Source organism: Rhipicephalus sanguineus, chromosome 1, assembly GCF_013339695.2.
Source record: "Rhipicephalus sanguineus isolate Rsan-2018 chromosome 1, BIME_Rsan_1.4, whole genome shotgun sequence".
Classification (NCBI taxonomy): domain Eukaryota; kingdom Metazoa; phylum Arthropoda; class Arachnida; order Ixodida; family Ixodidae; genus Rhipicephalus; species Rhipicephalus sanguineus.
The window spans coordinates 103,756,634-103,779,217 of NC_051176.1; the positions used below are offsets into that span (position 1 = coordinate 103,756,634).

Sequence of the window (22,584 nt, forward strand, 5' to 3'; positions counted from 1 at the left end):
TGCCGAATGGAAGTCTCGTGAAACAAAAGCGTCCAACTGGCGTAATGAATGTTGTCAGATCTTGGCATGCCGGGGAAAGAGGGATTTGGTGAAAGCCTGAATTTGCATCTAGTCTTGAGAAAACGGTTGCCTCACCTAATAAAGCGAGCGTCTGTTCAACTGACGGGAGGGGAAATCTTTCCCTGAGGACTGAAGAGTTGAGGCGGGTGAAGTCCACGCATATTCGGACTCCTCCTGAGGGTTTCACTACCGGAACAATTCCGGCGCACCAGTCCGTAGGGCCTTCTACAGGGCGGATCACTCCTTGTTGTTGCATGCTGATGATCTCCTGCTCGACTGCTTTCCGTAGGGGCACAGGAATGCGCCTTGCCACGGTCACAGAATACGGCACAGCCGCGGGATTGAGGCGAATTGTGTACGCACCCGGCAGCAGACCCAGACCGTTGAAAAGTTCGGGATATCGTTCCTCAACGCGTTCCGTGGCGCACAGAAACTTGACGAGTCCCAATTAAGCTTTCGATGGCAGGTAATCCAAGGAGTGGATGCTTCAGCTGCTGCACAACGTAGATGACTTGGTTCGACCTTCGCGACCTCCACGTGATCGTTGCATCGAATTTTCCGACGACCTGAAGTGCCCTGCCGCTCGGTCCTGAGAGGGTTTCGCTTGCTGGCTGGAGATGTTCAGAAATTCCAGCAAACATAGCCGGGACAACAGAAACTTGGGCACCGGTGTCGATCTTTGCGATCAGTGGATAGCCGTTCAGGTCGACTTCGACCAGCCTTGAGTCGTGCTGAGCGTCGGCTGGTTGGTTTACCGCCCCGAGAAACATCGCTGAGGTTCCTTGCTCGAGCGTTGAGATGTCTCTTGACGACGGAACTTTTCTGCAAACACGAGCGAAATGTCCCCTTGTGTTGCACTTTGAGCACTTCTCACTCTTTGCTGGGCACAGAGAACGAGAATGAGGCGCTCCACCGCAGTAGCCGCACGATTGACTATTTGATTTCGTGGCTTTGTTATGCGGTCGCGGTAGGTTCTTGCCTTTGCCGCGATGCTTGTGGGAGACGGCGTCGAGACCGGTGTACCCTGACTTTAAAGAGGACGGCTCCCCGGAGGCCTGAAGGAGCTGCTGCTGCTGCTTGTGCACGGACTCCTTTTGGCGTGCCTTAGCGAGCACCATGGCGAGTGTGAGGTTAGCGTCCATCTGTAGGGCTTCGCAGATCTTCTTGTCGCGGAGTCCCAGTACGAAGCGGTCGCGGATGAGGTGATCCCGCAAGTCACCGTAGTCGCACCTGTCTGCCATGTTGTATAGGGCGGTGACGTATTGGTCGACGGTCTCGGAGGGCTCTTGTTCCCGCCGATTGAAGCACGCTGACTCGTACACAACGTTTCTCGTTTGGACGAAGTGCGAGTCAAACTTCGCCTTGACAAGGTCAAAGTTCTTGCTGTCTTCCGTGGAGAGCGAGAACGTGTTGAAAATTTGTCTCGCTTGGCGACCCATTACGTAGAGCAGAGTTCGCACCTGCATTTCACGCTCTTGGTGGACGAGACCCGATGCAAAGCGGTAGTCGTCGAACTCGAGGATCCATGCAGGCCACTCGGAGGCTTGATCAAACGTAAATGGCTGAGGAGGCTTTAAAGAGAAGCCTGTCGCGGCGTTCGTAGCTGCCGTAGCCGAGTCCGTCATCGTGGTCGTTGGAGACCGTTGAGGACGACGAGAGCAGAGGCTAGAAGAGACGGCAGAAGGATCCCACTTCTGACACCATGTCGTGTTCTCGAGGAGCACGACAGAAAGCGACTCTCCACACGGCTAGCTGGTAACAAAAAGCGTTTATTTCAGAGGCGCCCGGACGCGCCTGCTCTCGGGGTGTAAACCGATCCGCGCACCGGGAGGGCGCGCTGGGCTGTCCGTCGTTTACACTACGCGGCGCGTGCGTGTTACAGTAGGCGAGGCGCCCTGCCACAGTAGGTATCTTCACAATAACCGAAGGTTGGACAGTGCCTCCTTTATGCTCAAGGCATAACTAGCTGAAACGGGCCGGGCCGGGCCGGGCCCAAACCTTTCGGGCCCGGGCCGGGTACGGGCCACATTTAGGAACACCGGGCCGGGCTCGGGCGGGCCGGAGCATGGCGTTTTCGGGCCGGGCCGGGCCCGGGCCGGAAAAATCGGCCCGTGCAGTGCTCTAGTCGAGGCTCCTGAGAACACGCGAGCCAAACATTATAGCGCAGCACGCGGCCTGGAAGTTACAAGTAATTCTCAAAGTCAGCAAGAAATCGTTCCCCTCTACCCTCGACAAATGATGCCATATACCCAAATTCACAGCCATTGGCTGATTTGGGCTTCGTGAGCTGCATAGTTACCGCGGCCGCCACGGGAGGCCGCCACTTGCCCGCTCGCTCGCTCGCGATGACACTAAACGTAAGCCGCGCGTTCGAAGGAAAAAAAGAAGAAAAAGTGCTCAAGGTCATGAGGCCCGCGTGACGTAACTTCTTTCCCCCGTGCCATCCCTCCCTGCTTAGCTTCCAGCGCGGTCGTCGGGGCGAGAGAAGAGAGAAAGCAATTACAGCGTGTGACAAATCTCTGTAATTCTATTCGTACTTGACGGATTATATAAAAAAAATTGCTGCGGTCGATTCGTGAGGCAATAAACTACTTTAATAAGGCCATTCGATGGTTACTTGGAAAAGTGTCGCAGGGCCCCTTTAATACGAAGAGAATGACGCAGTTGTTGATTTAATATGAAGTACTGTTGGCGATTGAATATCTGACTATCTGAGAGAAATCTGGGTGTGAATGATTATGCTTTAGCTGGAAAGTCTGGCCACTTGAGCGATGCATGCGTGCACGCTCTGGATTGCTCTGGATAAGCCAATATTTACAGCCATTATGGTGGGGGTACTTGAAAGTAAATACTTGAAAATCGTTCGAAAAAATTGGCGTCCACCAAACGGGTGCTTCGAATTTTCGATTACTTCGCCCTCGTGCTAATGGTATACTAGCCTCCTGATTAGCTCAGTTGATAGACCGACCGTCCCGGAGAGGCGTTGGTCCCAGTTCGATCCGCGAACCAGGACGAATTTTTCGTCAACTATGAAGCCTTATTTTCTGAGAAATCCGTATATTATATTTCCTTGTGGCTTTGTGCTACAATCAGGTGGATGCCAATTTTTCCCTTCATAAGAAAATTACTTCTTAACATAACAGTTTTCTTCGACTTATGTGAGCGGTCTATGCAACAAAGGGAGGATTTCGGCTAATCTTTCATGCCCGGCGACAAAAGCTTTTGCACAATATTTCTTGGAATAGAGGAAATGTCTTAATTGCAGACGCGTACAGCTCTTATGTCCTGGCAGCTTTTTTAGCCAGACGCATGTGCAGCAGGGGTGTGCGAATATTCGAAAGTTTCGAATATTCGTCGAATATTACATTCGAAATATTCGTATTCGATTCGAAAATCGTGTATTCGAAAAGTTTCGAATATTCGATAACTTCGAATATTCGAAAAATTCGAATATGCGATTCGATTATCACGGATAAAATAACTCGTCTTCCACATTTCTGCTGCGTTCGTATCGCTAAAAACGTTGCTGAGAAGAGCGATAAACATCGTAAGTACACGGAGGCGCGATATCTGCCTGCGACGAGCGCCCCAATACGTATGATTTATTGCTGGTGCATCTCCGACGCGCAGCGCTGTTGGCGATCATGTAACCGTACATTTTCGATATTATGCGGCCGTAACGTGCCGCACTACAACTCGTTCGCTATGCGGGACCACTTCTGAAGAAAGACAGTGGCCCATGTGACTGGTGGCGGACTGTAGGCACCTTCAGATACCCCAGTCTGGCAAAGCTTTGCCCCATGTACACTGTCAATTTTTATGAAAGGGAACACGCGATCGCGTGGCCCGCGAGCTCCGGCGGCTGCTTGCAGCGCCTTCAGGCGTGCGCGAGTAGCAACCACGGTATCTTTCCGCGTCATCTAGTGGCGAATAAAACAACCACTCACGGGTAATATGCAACCAGCTGCAAGATTGCAACCCCCTCCCCCTTCAAGGCGATTACACAAGAGGCCGGGCCAGCGGCGTGTCGTCTGCTGCTTGTAAACTGCGTTTGGCACGCGGGCGCAATCGAAACGCGGAAGCTCTGTCGCTTGGCTTTCGCGCGTTACACTTCGGCCGATTTAGATTTAAGCGACAGCGGTCCAGTCAGGTAAATTTTCGTTGCTGGTTTCCGGTTTTCAAATCTCGCATCGAATGCTGTCGAAAACATTTTTCTGAGTAGAATACCACTTGGCTGAGAACGTGTCACCTGTCGTTACAAAATGTACTGGCAAGTCTGCGCTTGATGCTTTAAAGTCATGCATAATGACTTCCGCCGGGTTTGTGTTGAGAACGCGAAATGGGGCTGCATAGCAAACAGAAGGAGAAAAGGCTGTGTCATGGTTGTAAAGATCTCGATCGATAATTATCACTAACATAAATGACGTGAGCATGAAACATGAAAAAAAATTCAATGAGTTTATTGAAACTGGAAAAACGTCGTCTTGCTTTTGACCCCCTCATAAAAAGTAAAAACACATTATGACAATTGTTAATACCTAGTGGCGTCACCATTTGCGGCCATAACAGCTGCCATTCTAGCTGGTAGGGATTGATAAAGAGCGGCCGTTAGGGACGTGTCCCTTCTCAGCTTCTTCCACTCCTCCTTAATGACAACCCAGAGGTCGCCCGCCGAGAGTCCATGCAGGGACTGGCCCGCCAGCGCGCTTTTCAAAAGTCCCCAGACGTTCTCAATGATGTTAAGATCTGGAGACTGGGGAGTCCAAACCCGGGGGGGTGGGGGGGGGGGGGGGGGGCGTTGTCTCTGTTAGAAGGGAGCGCCTGCTACCTGATGATGTAGAGCAACTAATATTTCTTCATGATAACATCTAGTCATTACTTTCATTGTGCCGTGATATTTGTTTGTGTTGTGATGTGCATTGTGCTAGCCTGGACATTGTGTTCTGGAGATAGCAGTGTATGTTATGTTGCCAGTCAGGCTGTTAATGTTTTTTTTTTTTCAAATAGCTACATGTTAAATAAAATATTGTTACTGTGGAGGCATTTTTCCTTTCATATTCGATATTCGATTCGATATTCGAAGGCGGATATTCGTAATCAATTCGTATTCGAGAAATGTGATATTCGCACACCCCTAATGTGCAGATCACTATATCAGGGCATAAATATCGGTCGTGTGTAAGTCGGACAACAGCTATTACTTACATGATGTCACCTTCTTCGAGTGGTAGGTCACAGTTTGGGTTTATTATCACGTACGACAAACTGTGCCGCTTATCCGATACCTCATCTGAAAACAATAAGTTTACACAATCATTAGGCCGGGTTACGCAGAGGCAGACATGCTTTTACGGAACCGAGTGCACTTCGCAAGCATTGAAAAGTGCTCTTTTTTTGGTTGATGGTGTTTTCTTCAGTATTATCATTTTAAGGCATGTGAAATATTTCGACAAGTGAAATACAGCAGCGAGAAAGCATGCTGCTCCAAGTTTTCAATTTTGACAGCGGTTAAAACGGCAGATCAATCATGGCGCAACATTTTATAAGTTCTTTTCCCGTTAGATACTATCAAGTTGTTTTCCTGTTAGATACTATCCACCTCTTATCCATCGTGTACAATGACCGATCCATGTCATAGCTTGGGCGCCGTTTGTGCGAGTCAAAGGTTACGCGCAGTGAGAGTGAAAAACTTAAAAAAAAGATGTAGGAAATTACGGCTCCTCCATTACATACGTGTGTATTATTAGGCAATGACGTACTTGCATAGATTCTGCAATAGGCTTCCCTGAACTAGGCTGCACGTTTGAAATAAAAACACCATCAACGAACGAAAGTAGTGCACGCACCATAATCCTGAACGGGCAGGCCCAGATCCTGCATACGCGTGCGCACCAAAGTGCCGATCTCCTGGCGCTCGATGTTCTCGTTGAATGTGGCCTTGTCGTCTAGGAGGTCCAGAGAGACCTATGTCGTCGAATAAAGAGATATTCCATTAGAGAGGGAAAGCGCTTACGTCCAAGGCCCAGCTGGACTAAATAATTTAGCTCAAACAATTATCTGGACTTGTCAACAGTAACAAGCATTTTCACGTAGGAGTATGCTGCGCACCAATATTGCCAGTTTGTTCAGTCCAAAGCATTCTTATTCAGACGAGTGTTCAGAAAGTATAGAGCCAGTTCCACGCAGTGAGAGCTGTCGAAACGATGGAGCGCTCTCGTGCGAACTCTCGCTGGCGCCCGCGACGAGCGGCTTCTTCCTCGGGTGCACGAGAACTCTTGCTGCTCTTGCCCATCTTCGGATAGGGCGCGACGCACATAAATCCCCGCTCTTACACCCATAGCCGGTCACCTCGTCTCAACCGCTCCTCTGCTCCTCGCGCCCAGCGCGACCTCGCATTAGTTACAGCCTCTCCGATGCACCTCTTCGGCCAACACCACCTAGAAATACCGCTTCGTCCGCGACCGCGGCAGTTACGCATATGTGTGGGTGTATCTAGGAAACGGGGCGAGACATGCGGACGCTCATCTGTCGTCAGGTCCAGCCCTAGAACAGTTCCGCTGTTAAGACAGAACATAATTTTCAACTGGGCTGGCAAGAAGTGCGGTGATGAAATGCACAGGAATGAGTTGTGAAGCACGCTAGCGACATTCTTTTCAACATAAGCGACCATCATTATTAAGCAGTTAGAAACCGGTGCAGGTACACTGATACATTGCATCGGGCACAACACGTAGTCGAGAGCACGTGCCGGAAGGTGTGCTTCTAATTTATTTCTGGTGTTCACCAATAAGTTTTCGGTGATGTCGGAGTTCTTTCCACGCCGGCGGCGGGACGCTCGCACTGCTCTCTCGACTGCGAGTGGAGCTAAATTTCTGCCCTTTACTACATACTGTTGAAGGCTGCACCAGGGAAACCGTAGATTATTCATCCAATGGACATTCCATTCCCACATTTCTGTCTTCCCTTATTTCCTCACCCAGCGCAGGAGAGCAAACTAGTTGTCCTTCTTCCGATGAAGCCCCCAGTCTTTCCCTTCCCTTTTTCTCTCTCACTCTCACACAAGTAATCCTGACAAACGTTTCCCCCCGTTTCATGCACAGTAGAACACTCCAGAGAGGTGCGTTGCTATTGTATCACGAAATTCATTAAGCGGCGTAAAGAAGTGAACACTTATGAAAGGCACATCAGGAGTGTGACTGAAAAGGGCACACAATTCGAAATCTGGACAGACATAGGTGCACGAGACATGCATCATTCATGTGTTAACAGGGCGTGCACACATAGAAAAGAGTCTACTGCAAGATTCATTGATGATAACCGGCTTTGAACGCTGTGTGAACATCGAAAAAAAAGAAGCAATGATGCGTCAACAGTATTAAGTACAACATGCGCGCGCTGTTCATGCATCAGACGTCAGGTGCCAAATAGAAATGCAGTGAACAGATTGCTTGCACAAGAACAGCATATACTTGTGAGTGTTTATTCAGCTTGATTTGTCCCTTACATGTTTTAAGAGCTGTGGTAATGTTGCCCTGTAGCGTTGCGAATTACACTTACGCTCAGCGATTTTCAGCATCGATCACCAGGCTAAGCCCACCTGTAGGTATGCACTGCGCCACCATTATGCAGCCACATACTTTGAAGATGTGACGTGCGCTGCCAGAATACAGTGGAACGCAAACAACTGTTAACCCCACGCAACGTCACTTCGTTTCAGGTGGAGCGATTGTAGATTCGGATATCATTTGTTGCGTTGAGGGTACAGGTATATAGTAAGTGCTTGTGAAGCGGTATTCACTCGCGTTACATAAGTTATCTGCTGCGAATTTACTTACTCAGTGGCTTTCTCAACCTTCTCTACCTCGTTACCCCTGGCTTTTTTTCTAAAGAAGCACAAGATCAATGGAAGATCTTTTAGAACAAATTTTTAGTGTATTGGTATATTGACACGCCTCCATATGGTACCGTGAATGGGCATATGTTGTTGCCGTGAGCGGCGCGCAATTGCAATGTGACATACCTCATAAAACCTAGAAAGCATCTCATTTTTGGGACATGCCGACGTAACTGTTCGACTTACAACTTAATATCGTTCCTTGCACATTTCATAACGTGAAAGGGGCAACCAGTTGATTCAACGCCATTAATTAACACTTGGCCAATGATTACCAGCTCTAACAGAGCGTAACAAGTACGATGCCACGCATATACGATACACCTTTCATAAAACTAATAATAATATCTGGGGTTTAACGTCCCAAAACCACAATATGATTATGAGAGACGGCGTAGTGGAGGGCTCCGGGAATTTCGACCACCTGGGGTTCTTTAACGTGCACCTAAATCTAAGTACACGGGCCTCAAACATTTTCACCCCCATCGAAAATGCAGCCGGCGCAGCCGGGATTCGAACCCGCGACCTTCGGGTCAGTAGTCGAGTGCCATAACCACTAGACCACCGTGGCGGGGCCCTTTCATAAACCTTCAAAAGCAACGATAGCTAGGCGCAGTTAGGTTCGATTCATTGAAAATTTGACGTAAAACCGACAAAGACGACGAAAACATAAACACAGGACAGGCGCTTTTCGCAATTAGTACGTCTATTACATCGTCCGGCTGCATGTGCAAATATAAAGGCAGAGCCTGCGCATGCGCTTCCATGAGGAAAGGCCACAAGAACTGATAAGAAGAAAAAAAACGAACATATATTCTTTACCTGCATCATAACGCTCACACAGGTCCATATCATCAACCATCTGCCCTGGCCGACTGAACAATTGTTTGATCCTCCATGCACTGATGTTTTAATTTTTTTTACACCAGTCACACGACCTAAACACGTGACGTTATATTAAGTGGCTACCGGGATAATTCGGCACGCCCGGCGTTGAAATGCTCAGGAGCTACGCTCGTGGCATCTGGGATGTGATGAGACAGACACCTAATTTGATTCTGCCATCACCATACAGTATGCAACGAAAAGTAGAATTAACAGCGTTAGACAGACAGGTTAGTCCCCCCGGGTAAATTGAAAGGATTCTGAGGGATACTTGTCCAAACCGTATGTATTTAATCCTAATTAACCTCTGTGACTTTCCCTCAGTTGTATCTCTCTCCTTATAAAGCATTTCTTTCCTCTTCTCGATAAAGTGTGGGCTTCGTGATAAGTTCTGACTTGCTCTACGCTTTTCTGAGCTCATGCTAGCGATATTCTTTGTAACTGTATTTATTTCTTCACACGTTATCACTAAGTTCTTTTTAAATTTTCTCCGCTAAGCGATTTAGCCAGTTCGTGTACTGGCTACGCTTGCTGTCTTCTTGTCATTATTCCATCGTTCTAATCGGAAATGAAAGATGTCCGAACTGCTGGCGCAACATATGAAGGAGCCTGGTTATTCTCCTTGCCTTTTCCTCTAATACATCTTCTTATGTGTGCTGTGCTTTCAGGCATAAAATTGATAGGGCAGCTGGTAACATTTGAGTGACAACCATTTACAGTCATGAAATGCTGGGAGGCACGTGAATAGTAAGCGCGTCCCCCCTTGCCTTCGCGCACCACAACATAACCTTACTACTGACTGGTAACGTTTTTTTTCACGCGAAAAGCTTGGACGACTGTGCTATGTTCTTTGTGCTACTTCTCTCAAAACACCGGGACATCAATACTCAAAGCAAGCTGCAGTGGCCCTCGTAGTGTTAGTGCTCTGAAGAGGGAAGTGTACAGGCCGTGCACAGGCCGAAGTGCACAGGTCGAAATGCACGGGCCGGTGGGGACCTTGAATAGCGTGCTTTGACTGGGTGGTGCTAGTGGTCATTGAGAGAATGGTACACACGTAAAAATAAATTGCTTGTTAAGGTTGGGGGTAAGGCGAAATTGTCCGCTTACACGATAACTTTCTCGCTTAAAGTGGTCGCCTGAACTACACTGTGACACCGAGGAAACCACTAGCATCCGGCTCATTGAGTACGGCGTTACCGATCACAATTTTCTCGTGAGTAGCACCGTAGGTACCACGTGACGCATTTATTGCTCCATTCGTGGCACTTCTGCGAACGTGTTTGACGTGGGAGGAACAAGCCTAATGTTATTCTCAGGCACGTTGCATTGATGTTAAGTCTCGCCATTGGCAAACACTTTATTCGTGAACTGTCTGCAGTATACCAGCAAACGACGAATGCTTATCGGATCAAATACTAACGATGCTTGAGGTCGAATAGCGAGCACTGAGAGCACAAGTTCAGGAATGGGTTCCCACGAGACGCAGAAGACATCAACAATGACCAATAAGGAGCGAACTATAAGGTACGAGTGCGACCCGAATCTGATCAAGTAACCTTTCTTCCCTGCTCGAAATAGAATCTCCGATGCACAATCCGCATGATGTACGAAGCGTACATTAAATATTGCCCTTCGGCTCAGAAAGACATCTACGCTTATCACACGCATGCCCAAGCACACTTTTGTGCCTTATAATCGAACAACCCGAGAAAGGTTCAGTTTCACGCAGCCCAACCACAGGATCTCATCACACGAAGGAGACACGACACAAAGGAGCATGCGAGGGTCTCTTGTGGCAGTAGGCAGCTTGCGCTATGCACCGTTCCAGTGGGGTTGTTGGAAGAGTTGCGAATAGAATAGTGCCGGCGGCTTTCGTCGTCCCGTGATCGGTGCGGTGCGCTGCATGCTCGCGGGCGCATTCCTTCGCCGTGTGCCGTCCGGTGGTGCACAATGTGCGCGCGGGCGGCTCACCTCCTCGGCCGAGTGGACAAGGATGGGCGGAGGGTACTGGGGCAGGTAGGGCTTTCGCCGCACCGAACCCCCGAGTAGCGGGTGGATCTCGTCGGGGCAGACGCAAGGCAGCCCCGCCGCGACGCCTGGAGCGCCGGCCGGGTACGGAGTACGCGGGTCGAAAGGCCGGCGCAGCTGCGGGCTACCCCCTTTGGACGTTGCCTCGCCCTGGCAACACAACGCCGTTCGCACCACAACAGTTGCTTGCTCGAGGGGTGGTTGCGGCCAATATTTGAGCGTGGGTGGCACACCTATTTGCTAGCACATGTAGAAAATCGCGCTTCAGTTGCACGCGTACGCTTGCAACTGAAGCTTTCGATGGGCGTCAGCAAGTCCTCTGTGCAGGAATATCAGGTCCATGGAAAGTTCACGAAAAGCACACAGCTGTTTAGTATCTTCATGTGGATATAATTAAACATTGGGCGCCATCTAGGCGTTTTTTTTTTCGGAGCATCGAAGCTAGCGCGACCTAATGGACCTCAATAAAGTTCGTCCATCCATCCATCCATCCATCGCTTACCGTAAAATTGCGGAATAACCGTCTTTAAAATTTTCGTTTTGTTTTCGCGTATCGTTGAAACAAGGGAGTGGCTCGGGATGTCAACCGGTTTCTTTCCCTCTGTATTCATGAATACTCGTGAGAACGATGACTGACCTTCTACGTAGACTCGGTGCCCTGGAAGTGGGCTGTCAGTGAGATGATTCAGCTTGTTGTGTTTTCATTTACGAGAGCACACATTTCAGTGAGATATTCAGCTTGCCTCTCAATTTACGGGAGTACGCAATGAAATAAATGAAAACTATGCTGAACGTTGCGTATAAGAGTGAATGCAAACGATATAGACCTGGCTTCCGTTGTGGCCGGGCGACATGGGTCGTGCTAAATAAAAATACTGAAACATAAACGATGTGGCTATTCATAGAGCTAATACAGACGACTTGTTTACTGCTGAGCGTGTTTGGTTTATGTGGTGTGAATAACACCCTACACGACCGAATAACGATTTCCTCATATTCATCTACCTGTATTTCTGCATTTAACGGTAAAAATCGGAATTTGCACATCATATAACTCATAAAAACTCACCGAGTCCAATTTTTTCTGCGAAACTGAATTATCACCCGGGAAATTTAAGAAAAAAAAAACAGAAAAAAGAAACAGTATTACGGTAACCAGGAACCTACGCGGGCTGCACATATCTAAAGCGGCATTCAACTCTACCGTATCACTGTATCGCAGTTAGCTGTGTCTGGTCGCAGTTCGATGCAAGACGGAATATTCAGTACACAGGTCAATATATCTGCATAAACTGAGGGGTCAGTATAATAAATGGGCAACCGCAGCGCCTTGTTAAAATTTACTACACGCAGCTCTTGCACTGAAGGCAAGCTTTGTATTGCACGTCTGCAAGAAAGGGATTTAAAGTTCTGTTGAAGCCCTGCCAGAACTGAAACGCAGTAACTTGCCTCAAATAATGCCTTATTATTTTTTTCTGCTTATATGTTTCATGTTACGCGCACTTAGCTACTCCATGAGGAATGATCGTACGTCACAGTTATTTAACGGCTCATATCAAAGCTGTGGCTTCCTGTTAGAACAGACAAACACAACAGACTGATTGATAACATGTTATAGACAGGCTTTTTTGGGCTGCTGAAGACGACACAAACGCTTCATGCAGACGACATATGAGCACAGAAAAAAAAAATGTGGATGGCAACCAAAATTCGTAGGCAAAATGAACCAGCTCCTTTTCATAAAAAAAAAGTCGCTAGCACAAACGTATAAGCAAAAAACGAACTTGCAAAAGCAACAACGAAGTGCAATGTCAATGGATGCTTGAACGTAGATGCTGAAATGAAGATGACCTAGCAGCAGAACAAGATACAATTAGAAGCGATAAAAGTGGACAGCACAAAGCGAAAGACGGCAGGTCCTTTTAATGCATGCTGATTCACAGTGATCCCGTTCGGTGTGATTGACGGGTAAGTAAAAAAAAAAAACAATTAACAGCACCTTACCCTCCTGTTTTTCATTTTAGTTAAATGAAACAAAAAATTTAATCACATTTAGTGACCATCACTCCTTTTAAAATGAGGGCAATAATAGCAATAATATATACAACTTACATCTACTCTGCCTCGCCAATTACGATATGAATTCTGACAGGTACTCACAGTCGATCCTTCCGGGTTTGTTGTGCTCTGTGTCCTGTAGATGCCAATGGGGATCTCACACGTGGTTGAGCAAAGTTTTTGGTACAGACGCCCGTACGTCCTGATCCACAAGTCGTCCTTAGTAATTCGCATCTGCGCGTGTGGAGGGGAGGAGAGGGGAAAATGAAGGTAGAGAAAAAAAAATACTATATACAGATCCAACGCACTTGCTGGAATCCATGAGAAGAAAGGCTTCCGCTACTCCGGTGGTGCGTATTAAATCCTGTACGCGACAAACAGCGATTCTTGTTTGCGCTTGATTACCACAAAGATCAATACTTTAACCTCACGCAATTTTTATATTCATGCCACGTTCACAAGCTAAGCTGCAATGAAAATACCGAATCAGGCGGATGCACAGTTTGCGAAGCCCACGCTGCGGAGATGTCTTGAGTGCGTAGATTCACGGAATGTATCAATGTGACGAAATGTCGGCGATAGGACTGGACGATTTATTAATTAACCTTCCGATTATTCTGCAAATGCTTTCATTGCAACTGTTTTTCTTTTCGTACAGTTGTTGCCACTGAAGCCAAAATACACGTGTCATTTCTCTCTCTCTCCCACTTTCTTTCGCTTTGCTATCGCATGCCACGGGTCACGACGTCGGGCTGTCCTTTTAGTGAACTCACTCGGTTATCTTATAATCTGAGCTTTAATCACTGAACAATGTGCATTTTTAAATTTCTGACATCTATCAAGAAAAGCGTGATATAATGAGTCCATAGCCTGTATATTGTTATTTTTCTTCTTGAGAAGCACGATAGTGAACTGTTGAAAGTGCTATGAAAATGCTTATGCGAGGTGGCCGAAACACAATATTGACTATGCAGATTTTCGGTTGCCGACAGCAAACCCTAACAACCCTGATGTCTTCCGGACTTTCGCCAATAACGCGTAGTTACATTAACCGCCTCATAACAAACTTATGCAACTATTTAGTCATGTGGTAGCTCGCACGTAGCATTTAAACTGGATTCACTTGGCACGCAAACTTTATGGCATCTTTTGCGCTCGCGTTGAATTCGCATACAGGTACATTGTATGCAAAATACGCGGATTTCAGCAAGCACAGCACCTTAAGGCTTGTACGCGAATTCACATGAAGCTGCGTTGTCATGGAAGACCGACGGCATCAATACCGCACGCAGAACCAGACCCACTTTACGACACAAGTTGGCTGTTGTCTCAAGAATCCGCTTGCTTGCTATAAATATTTCAATAGACGATACGTGGAACAGCAAAGCCACTGCATGTCGACACTGTAGGCCTGCTTTTTCCGCGCTGTTTAGTAAGATACTCACGCAAAGAAAACACTGTCGCTTAAGTGCTGAGAACTACAGCGATCGGGTTAAACAATTCCCATAACGTCACAGGCATAACCAGGGTGCCCAAGTGAAGTAACTTACCGAAGACAAAAATCCTGATCCCGGTGCTTGGTCAACGCCCAAAAGCAGACGCACAAATGTTATCACATAGTCTTTGACAAAGGCCTGTAGAAAGTGCCAAATGTTACAGAAAAAAAAACTGAATTACACATGTATAGGTACACGTTCAGCAAATATAGCGTCACTCACTTTATACACTTGAACAGAACAGCACACTTGTAATAGATAAAATGAAAGGTAAATAATGTCCGGTAAGTTTCCGACTCAAGTGCGAATGTTTTATCATTGAATTGTGAGAACTTCGAGCCGAAGCGAAGCTAGAAAGAAAAAGCAAAAGTACTAACTTTGGAAAGTTGAACAAGTGTATAAGGGTCGCATGCCAGGAATGTACAAATCGCAAAATATACGGGTAGTGACTCTTTACAGGGTTAATGCGTAAGTTTCCTGAAAAGAAACTGATACACTTGTCCCGGTCCACAATGCGCGAAAGAAACTCCAGGGACGAGAAAGGAACACGAGACAGGTACACCCCCGTGTTACTTTCTTATCCCTGGTGTTTTTTTTTTCGCGCAGTTTGTTGTCAGTACTTATTACCAACTCGCCCAGCACTCATTTAGTCTAACTATAACCTTGCTTTTTATAATATTGAATATTAAAAGAGTGAGCTTCATTTGTCTGCATGAAACTTGCATAGTTACTTTTCTTGTTTACGTCGTGTTGCCCCGTGTGTATCCATACAGTTGCGTTAACTATCTTATGCTTCCCTCGATATCTTAAATTTTTAAGTTTTCTTGGGGTGGGCTTGCTATTGACGATGTTGCGACAGTGGGATCGCCCGCAACCTCCTTTCGCCGTATTTAGTAACTTAGCAAGAACGTTCCGTGTTATAGGAGACCATGGCGACGAAAGAAACGTTTCGTCAGTCCAATGTTTCCTTAAGGCTAGCGATTAATTAAATATACCATACAGGACTAATGTGACACACTGGAATAGAACTTTCGATAGTTCGATTACCGTGAAGGCAAAGGCACAGGCTACTTATGAAACATGACTGCAACACCAGCGAAGGCTAAGACGAATTAAACAGCTGGACATCAACTGGCTTTATGAATGAAGTGCGCAATTATACAAAGATTAGATAGTAAATGTCATATCTTCAGAATTTACCATCACGCGCGCGTGATTACACGCGTATTCTCGAAATTTGGCGCGTATGCTGTCTGCGTTTATATTTTGTACTTGCTGATATTCCAAAAAATTTAGCGCATGGCAGTACAGCGAATATTGTAAGAAAGACTGAACCACACCCAAAAAGGGCACATATTTTTTCCCTCTATGTACGGCTGTCATGACATCTTATTTTCCGACGGTAACATCTCGCACATCCACAAGTTCAACCATCTCAAATACATTCTAGGACGTGCAGCAAGTGAGGCTACGCACATTGAGCGACTTTATGATGATTTCATCATGAGGAACCAGCTAAGCTGCTGTTTTCTCTCCCCGTTCTAGAAAACATGCTAGTACTTGTTAGTGTCATTCGAGTAAAATGACTCAGCAGTCCTTCAGACTCGCGTGATTAAGCCAGAGAGTTCATACACAAATTCAACTAGAGGCAAGTGCTTTTGTTAAATGAAGCCAACGACATACTCAGATGTCGTCTCTGCGGATGTCGCAAGTCCGTTGCACTGCGATGATAACCTCAGCAATTTTGCGCCTCAATCGGCTTAGTAATTTTACTCAACAACACATAGCAATCCATCCCTGTACTGGAGTGCTAGGTAGTCGATATCGATCTCGCAGCTCGAGCGTTCCCTTTGGTAAGCGACGACCAGGTTTTCCTCACTTTCTCCTTCCTTGAGTTAATGAAGGATCACGTGGGTTTTACCTCGGTCCTCAGGGCACCCCGTTTGCTTTGACGAGTCGTAAAGTGCCCTCGCAGTAAGATTTGAGTGATCCTCGCAAAAGGTATCCCTATAGGAAACAAATAACAGCTGTTATTTGTTTCATCTAGATAAAGCGCAACCGACACTGCAGTATCGCCATGGAATGTGGCTGTAGATTGCCCATGGTTAAGTGGAAAGAGCGTGAATGATGAATGGTCTTCAACCATCCACGACTATTACGCGCGCGACAACCCATATAGTTTCATGGCGCCTAGCCGTCGTGTGCAGGGGTGGTTTTGCGCACTATAGGACATAGCCGACGTGTTGCTGGACGGCGCTTCTTCGACATTTACGCTGCATACTGGTCTCTAGATGATTACCCATTATCACTTGGGGCAATACATGAGCCATTAACCACGAAAAAAAAATTTAAACGTAGTGAAATACTTCATTAGTACGTAGCACATGGGCTAAATTTGCTAGGAACGATTTTATGTATTCTCCCCTATACTATGTCAAAGTGTTTACACTCGCTAAAGAGTCATTACAAATTTTACTAATTGAATTCTTGAAACAAACATGTTTTTATATAAGTGAAACGAAGCACCAGGAGGCGTACTGCTTTGGATCTCTCCAGTTGAACCCCATTGAACCATACCTACCTGCTCTGAGGTCCGCATTGACGTACCTGATACAAGAGGGTATCCAGCATGCTCGCACTGAACACATTGCCGGCGGCAAAGGGAAGCCGAAACATGTAAGAAATGTGCGAGCCACGATCCCTCTCTCGCTGCGATGTGTTTGGGAAGGAGAGGGAGAAAAAAAAGAGAGAGAGACAAGAGAAAGAAAATGTGTTGGCGAGAGTTGAGCAAGACCGACTAGACGATCATGTGCAAAAAGCGTGCGACGCGAAAATTAACGAGCGTGTGCATATAGCGAGGGACTCATTGTGAGCGTTACAAAAACGCGCCGTTAGCTTATTCCGAAGTATGCATACGCCGCGCAATACAGCATTTTAAAATGACACTGCGTTTCGTACGCGTAACGATAAAGGTACCAGGCTCTCTTACTCTGCTTTCTGGTGTACCTGAGCATACGGGAGAAAAATTAAACCTGCTCGACAGTATGTCAAAGGTATGCAGACATCATTATATGCCAGTAAAGAACCTGGACTTGCAAAGCGCTAACTAATTACATTACATCAAACATGTATATGACACTACTGCAAAAGACAGCATAGCGTATTTTAAGTGTCTAAAAAAAAAGAACGTCTTATACTTGCATGGCTGGCAGTTTTTGTCACGGTGACTGACGACGAAGGTTCGCAGCGCATTAAGCCGAAAGGCTCAAAAAGATTAGCCAAAATGGCGCAGTAGCAGCAATCTGACGTACAAAAGTAATTCTCTCTGGCCGAATAGGGCCTGAGAGAAGAGAATAAAAGCAGAGAGGAGATGGAGCAGGCTCCCATGGCATCAACAGCATCCAAGAAGCAGTTAAACAAACGATAAATAGTACAGGATGTCGTCTCCAGCCTCCTGGATGAAAAATAAAGAAGGCTCTGCAGCAAACGCTTGCGCCTGGCCGAAAAAAAAATGTTATAATTGAAAATGATACGCTACAAGCAGGAGGGGCGCTAATGAGATTATAACCGTTTAGCCGTGGTAGCCATTGCGTTAGCTGCCAGCCAGATACGCTAGACTTCGAGCTAAGGTTCTCTGCAAACTAAAGAGAATCGCTGCAACGTCAGCGGCCCCTGAAGGTAGGTTACGCTCATGCACGGGAATATTACACAAATGCGGTGCGCAGCTTGTGCAACCAAAGTTGGAAGCATGCAGCAGCACTTGGCACCTTCCATTGGCATCAAGGAGGCCGCGTTTCAGGCAGCGTTTGCGGAGTTAGCTAAATTAGGCGGTACTCATTATTCGTTATTTCATGACACCTGAAAAGAAGAAAAAAAGGTGATACTTATAAATCTAAGAAGAGTTTGTTTGCAGAGCAGGCAACCGTCGTTAGTGGCTTGGAAAGTACCGAACAAACCACTCTGAGGTTTCGGCGTTGCGCTCTTCTAATGTTGATACGAACATCATGCATTTTTTTTTGCGTCTTGCAGAACTACAGTATACGCTAAAAGTATTCTAATAAGAAGGTATATACTGTATTCAGAATCGTGGCAGCTGAAGAACTTGTGTCGTATAATCTGGAGCCGAATTATCGCGGTTGTTTGAAACATGTAACAAAACGGCTCACGACTGACCCGTTGTAATAAAAAACAATTTCATAGTTTGAATTTACTTGAATTCTAGATATCTACGTGTAACACGATATGATTATGAGGCACGCCGTAGCGGAGGGCTGCGGATTAATTTCCATCTCCTGGGGTTCTTCAGCGGGCACTGGCATCGCCCAGTACACGGGCCTCTAGAATTTCGCCTCCATCAAAATGCGACCACCGCGGCCGGGATCGAACCCACGTCTCTCGACCCAGCAGCCAAGGTTACACAATACAGTACTTATATACTATAGTTATTGCAGAAAACAACGAAAAGGCTGGACTGGACCTTTCGTTGGACTGCCTACTACCTATACAGTATAGTACGAGTATGTTTAACCAATCATCCCACTGCAGAATTTTGCTTCAAGTCCATACATTGAACGTATGTTCACTGCCATGAGCTATTTACTTTTTATTTGCTTCCATGCGCTTTCAAATACACAGGAGAGTGACCTTTTCCAAGTGTTTTTTTTTTTCTTTTCAGGTGTCTATTGTTAGTACAAAGGAAAAAGGGGCCTGCGTTGGGCATTTAGCATTAAGTTAGCGCCAAGCCGGAACAAAGCAAGCGTTGAGGCGAAGAAGAAGAAGCGCCGGCGTGTCCCTCGGCCGAATGGAAGGCGCCATGGACGTAAGCATAGGAGCCTGCCACATTACCTGGTTGAGCAGGCTCACCTTCTCCATCTTGGAAAGGTGGAGCGCGTACGTGTCAAACGCCCGAAACTGCATGAAGCGCATGTTGCTGCTCTGACTCAGCTCGGTGATGATGCGCACGCTCGGGAAGAATCTGCCACAAAGCACGTGAGGAGAAGGAGAAGGAGAGATTAGTAAAAATTAAAACTGATTCCTTTTGCGAGGGTCTTCGCGATGTTGCGTAGTTTAGACTGTCATGTGTAAGAGTGTACGCTTTATGCGTACCTTATATGGTACACGCGCAATACACATGTGCTCCCGGAAATGCGTTCCAAATTGCGAAAAAAAAAATAAGATGTGAATGGTAAAGATGGGACAATCGAGTGGTGTTCACTGGATCTGCTTGTACCACTGATCGCTACAGTTGAAAATGACTCCAAGTTGCAATTAGATGGGTAATTTTCAAAATCTAGGTTAATTAATTTTTAAGCCTTGAGTGTCAGATCAATGGTCATACAAACAGTTCATTTTCAGTTCCGGACATGCCAGAATGCGAACTCCTAATTTCTTGAGCGAAGTTAATTCAGGCTAATTTCACTCAAGACCAAAAGAGAACTGCCAGGGAGGTTATCTTGCACGCCCCCTACGCCCATGAGTGACGTAACTGTCTCGTTTCATGGACACTACAGCTGTGTATCACAATTTGTGTTTTTTTTTCTTACAAAAAGAAGGGTTCTTTGAACTTGCATCTTTAACATGTGCATTAGTTTTGAATCGGGGAGCAAGGAAGGAAAACTAATAGAAATATCATGTTATGCCGAGGGCACAAGAATGGCGTCACTTATCGCCCCCTTATTGTTTTTTGACGTGAGAACACCACAGGCGCGCATCTTTCTTTCTTTCTTGGCTCTATAGCGAAGTACGTGTGCATATGCATCGAGCTGAAATAAAGCGCACGGCGACTACATTACTTTCAGCGTCGCTTATCGTGCAAGTTAAGGCGGGTAGCCTTACTTGAACATCGTTTGCACCGCGACGATGGTGTTGCAGTCCGCCAGGTAGTCTTCTTCGGCTGAATTGGACGACTCCTTGTTCACTACTACCACGCTGTCAGCTAGGTTGATGCCTGCCCTAAGCAGGTCGTCCAGGCTGCAATACACGGATAGTTGTGACGCTGCGTTAGGCCAATGATGTGGCCGCGAACACGACCTGACTAGAATATATATAGCGAACGCGTGTTATCGCAGCTGCGTATTCGCTACCTATAACGGATTACACTGAATGAAGACAGCTGCTTAACGATTTTGCGTTGCGAAATGTGGGCCACTGCGAGTCACTGCCCGTGTGTAACGCTTCACGTAGCTGCCCATTGATAAATAATTCTACACAATAGCACTGGAGCGTCAGTCGCCTACTTTATTGGCTGTCCTTGATGTATAACGAGCGCAGGTATCGTTGACACGAGCACTTAGCCCCACATGCTCATTAGGGAGATATCTCAAGAAAAAAGCGGCATCTGATACAGGGAATGCGACACACTTGAGAGTTGAACTAACCAGCGGTCTAGACAGTTCTCTCTAATGCCGCAAAGCAATGCGGCATCATCAGATATGTAAGCCCAGATATTAATAACGAAAATATGACTTACTCGTCTATAGAACCCTGCATCCAGTACACCAATGGGAAACATGAAATCGCATCTAAGAACGCCGCGTGAGGTCTGAAAAAGAAACAGAACAGACGCGATTACCAAACGCTAGTGTCCGCGTAATGGCGTCCAACAAGCTTGCAAATTATACTGCTCATGGTCGCTAATGAAGAAACGGATAATACTGACCGAGCTAAATAAACCATTTGCCTGCACGATAAAAGCAACGAAACACCTCGTGAACGGTAATGACAACTGGATTTGCAAAATAAATATAAGCCCTGCTTAGTATGCAATTTTTGATCACGAAGAGAAAAACTGACAGTGTAGCTGCGTACATGCAACGAAAGCAAGCACCGGCAAAAGTAGAATTTTGATGTGCCAGAACATGGAAGTAATACTGGTAACTATGTTTGCTGTTTTCCTATTTTCGCTCTGTCCTTCTTATGCTTCAGAGACTTGTGTAAGGAAAATTTTTTGTTTTCGCCTAGACGGCTGTGGTTACAAGGCGAAAATTATAGTGCATATCTCCATTAGAACTTTTAACTGGGCAAGTTGGTGTGATTCCATCTCGAATGAATAAACCGCGCAAAAGAACGAGGACGAACAGAAGAAACAACAGACCACAGCGCTGATGTGTCAGAACATGGAAGCAATGTAAGCGCTGTGGTCTGTTGTTTCTTCTGTTCGTCCTCGTTCTTTTGCGCGGTTTATTCATTCGAGATGCATGTCTCCAGACTAAGACTGCTGCTTCTGACAGATAATTTCACTTACACTTACTGAGATAGACGAGACGTGAACCGCGCTGTAGCTGTACATATAGGTACTCACTATGATAATGATGATGACAATGATGTGGACATTTTCTTTGAAACGGAGCAATGGCATCATGCCACCAAGCTCGCTCCTTATTGCTACCTGGCAAACATAAAAACCTTCAAATACGTCTATACTCTGAGGAACGTCATCTACTGGGGATAGTCCGCTTTGCCGCGTATTATCCCTTTATTTACACTAACAATCTATCGACCGTCGTTTACTACAGCCTTTACAGCAGTTTTATTGCTGGTTTCCACTACTTCTCTTAAAGCCTAACGCCTCTGTGAAGCGTAGACTGCTTGTACAATCATCGTTGAATTAATACTCTGGGAGTCTCAACGCAATACGCTCATTGGTCTCTGCAACACTCTCGGCCTCCCGCGATATCGTCCGACGGCTCCTGGCTAACTAATGATGGGGCGCGCAGTGAGGGCTGCTAAAGTTTCGCTTGTGAAGCGATACAGAAAAACAAATACTGGGAACAAGATAGCGATATCCTTACTTCTTCTCCAGAAGTAGCACGATGGGTCTGAGGCTGTTGGGGCTGTGGAAGTGCGCCCGAAGGGGCACAATAAAGTTGTAGATGCCTTTGCTGGCGAAGTCGGCCGCCAGGATTACACATCGGTTGGGCCAGTTGTACTGCTTCGCGTTGTGGAATTCGCAGTGGTCGCATTGCTGCGCAGAAATGGGTAGAAATGGAGCACATGATATCGAGGAGGCGAGCACGATTGTTGGTAATTAAACCAGTTCTTCGGAAGCGCGCACTGTGGAGGAAGGTACATGAAAGAGGGTATAGTGTGACCCTCCCGCTTTGTAGCACTAACGGTTATAGCGGTTGAGGTCGCTATTTCAATAACAGTTATTGGAATACCAAC

The 22,584-nt window shown here is 46.5% G+C and overlaps 1 protein-coding gene across 5 annotated transcripts in view; it reads right to left on the reverse strand.

Annotated features, from left to right (window-relative positions):
- Window positions 1–22,584, reverse strand: part of LOC119378124 (potassium channel subfamily T member 1) — a 613,885-nt gene that overhangs the window by 17,137 nt on the left and 574,164 nt on the right. For 4 of the 5 annotated variants that reach the window (XM_049415515.1, XM_049415514.1, XM_049415519.1 and 1 more), the window contains exons 18-26: window positions 22,212–22,384; window positions 20,891–20,962; window positions 20,257–20,391; window positions 19,267–19,396; window positions 17,029–17,130; window positions 14,476–14,559; window positions 13,028–13,159; window positions 5,907–6,024; window positions 5,266–5,350 (exon numbers count right to left, since the gene is read on the reverse strand). In XM_049415515.1, coding sequence (XP_049271472.1) covers window positions 5,266–5,350; window positions 5,907–6,024; window positions 13,028–13,159; window positions 14,476–14,559; window positions 17,029–17,130; window positions 19,267–19,396; window positions 20,257–20,391; window positions 20,891–20,962; window positions 22,212–22,384 — 1,031 coding nt within the window. The remainder of the gene's footprint in view (window positions 1–5,265; window positions 5,351–5,906; window positions 6,025–13,027; window positions 13,160–14,475; window positions 14,560–17,028; window positions 17,131–19,266; window positions 19,397–20,256; window positions 20,392–20,890; window positions 20,963–22,211; window positions 22,385–22,584) is intronic. The other variant, XM_049415516.1, reaches the window with a different exon arrangement.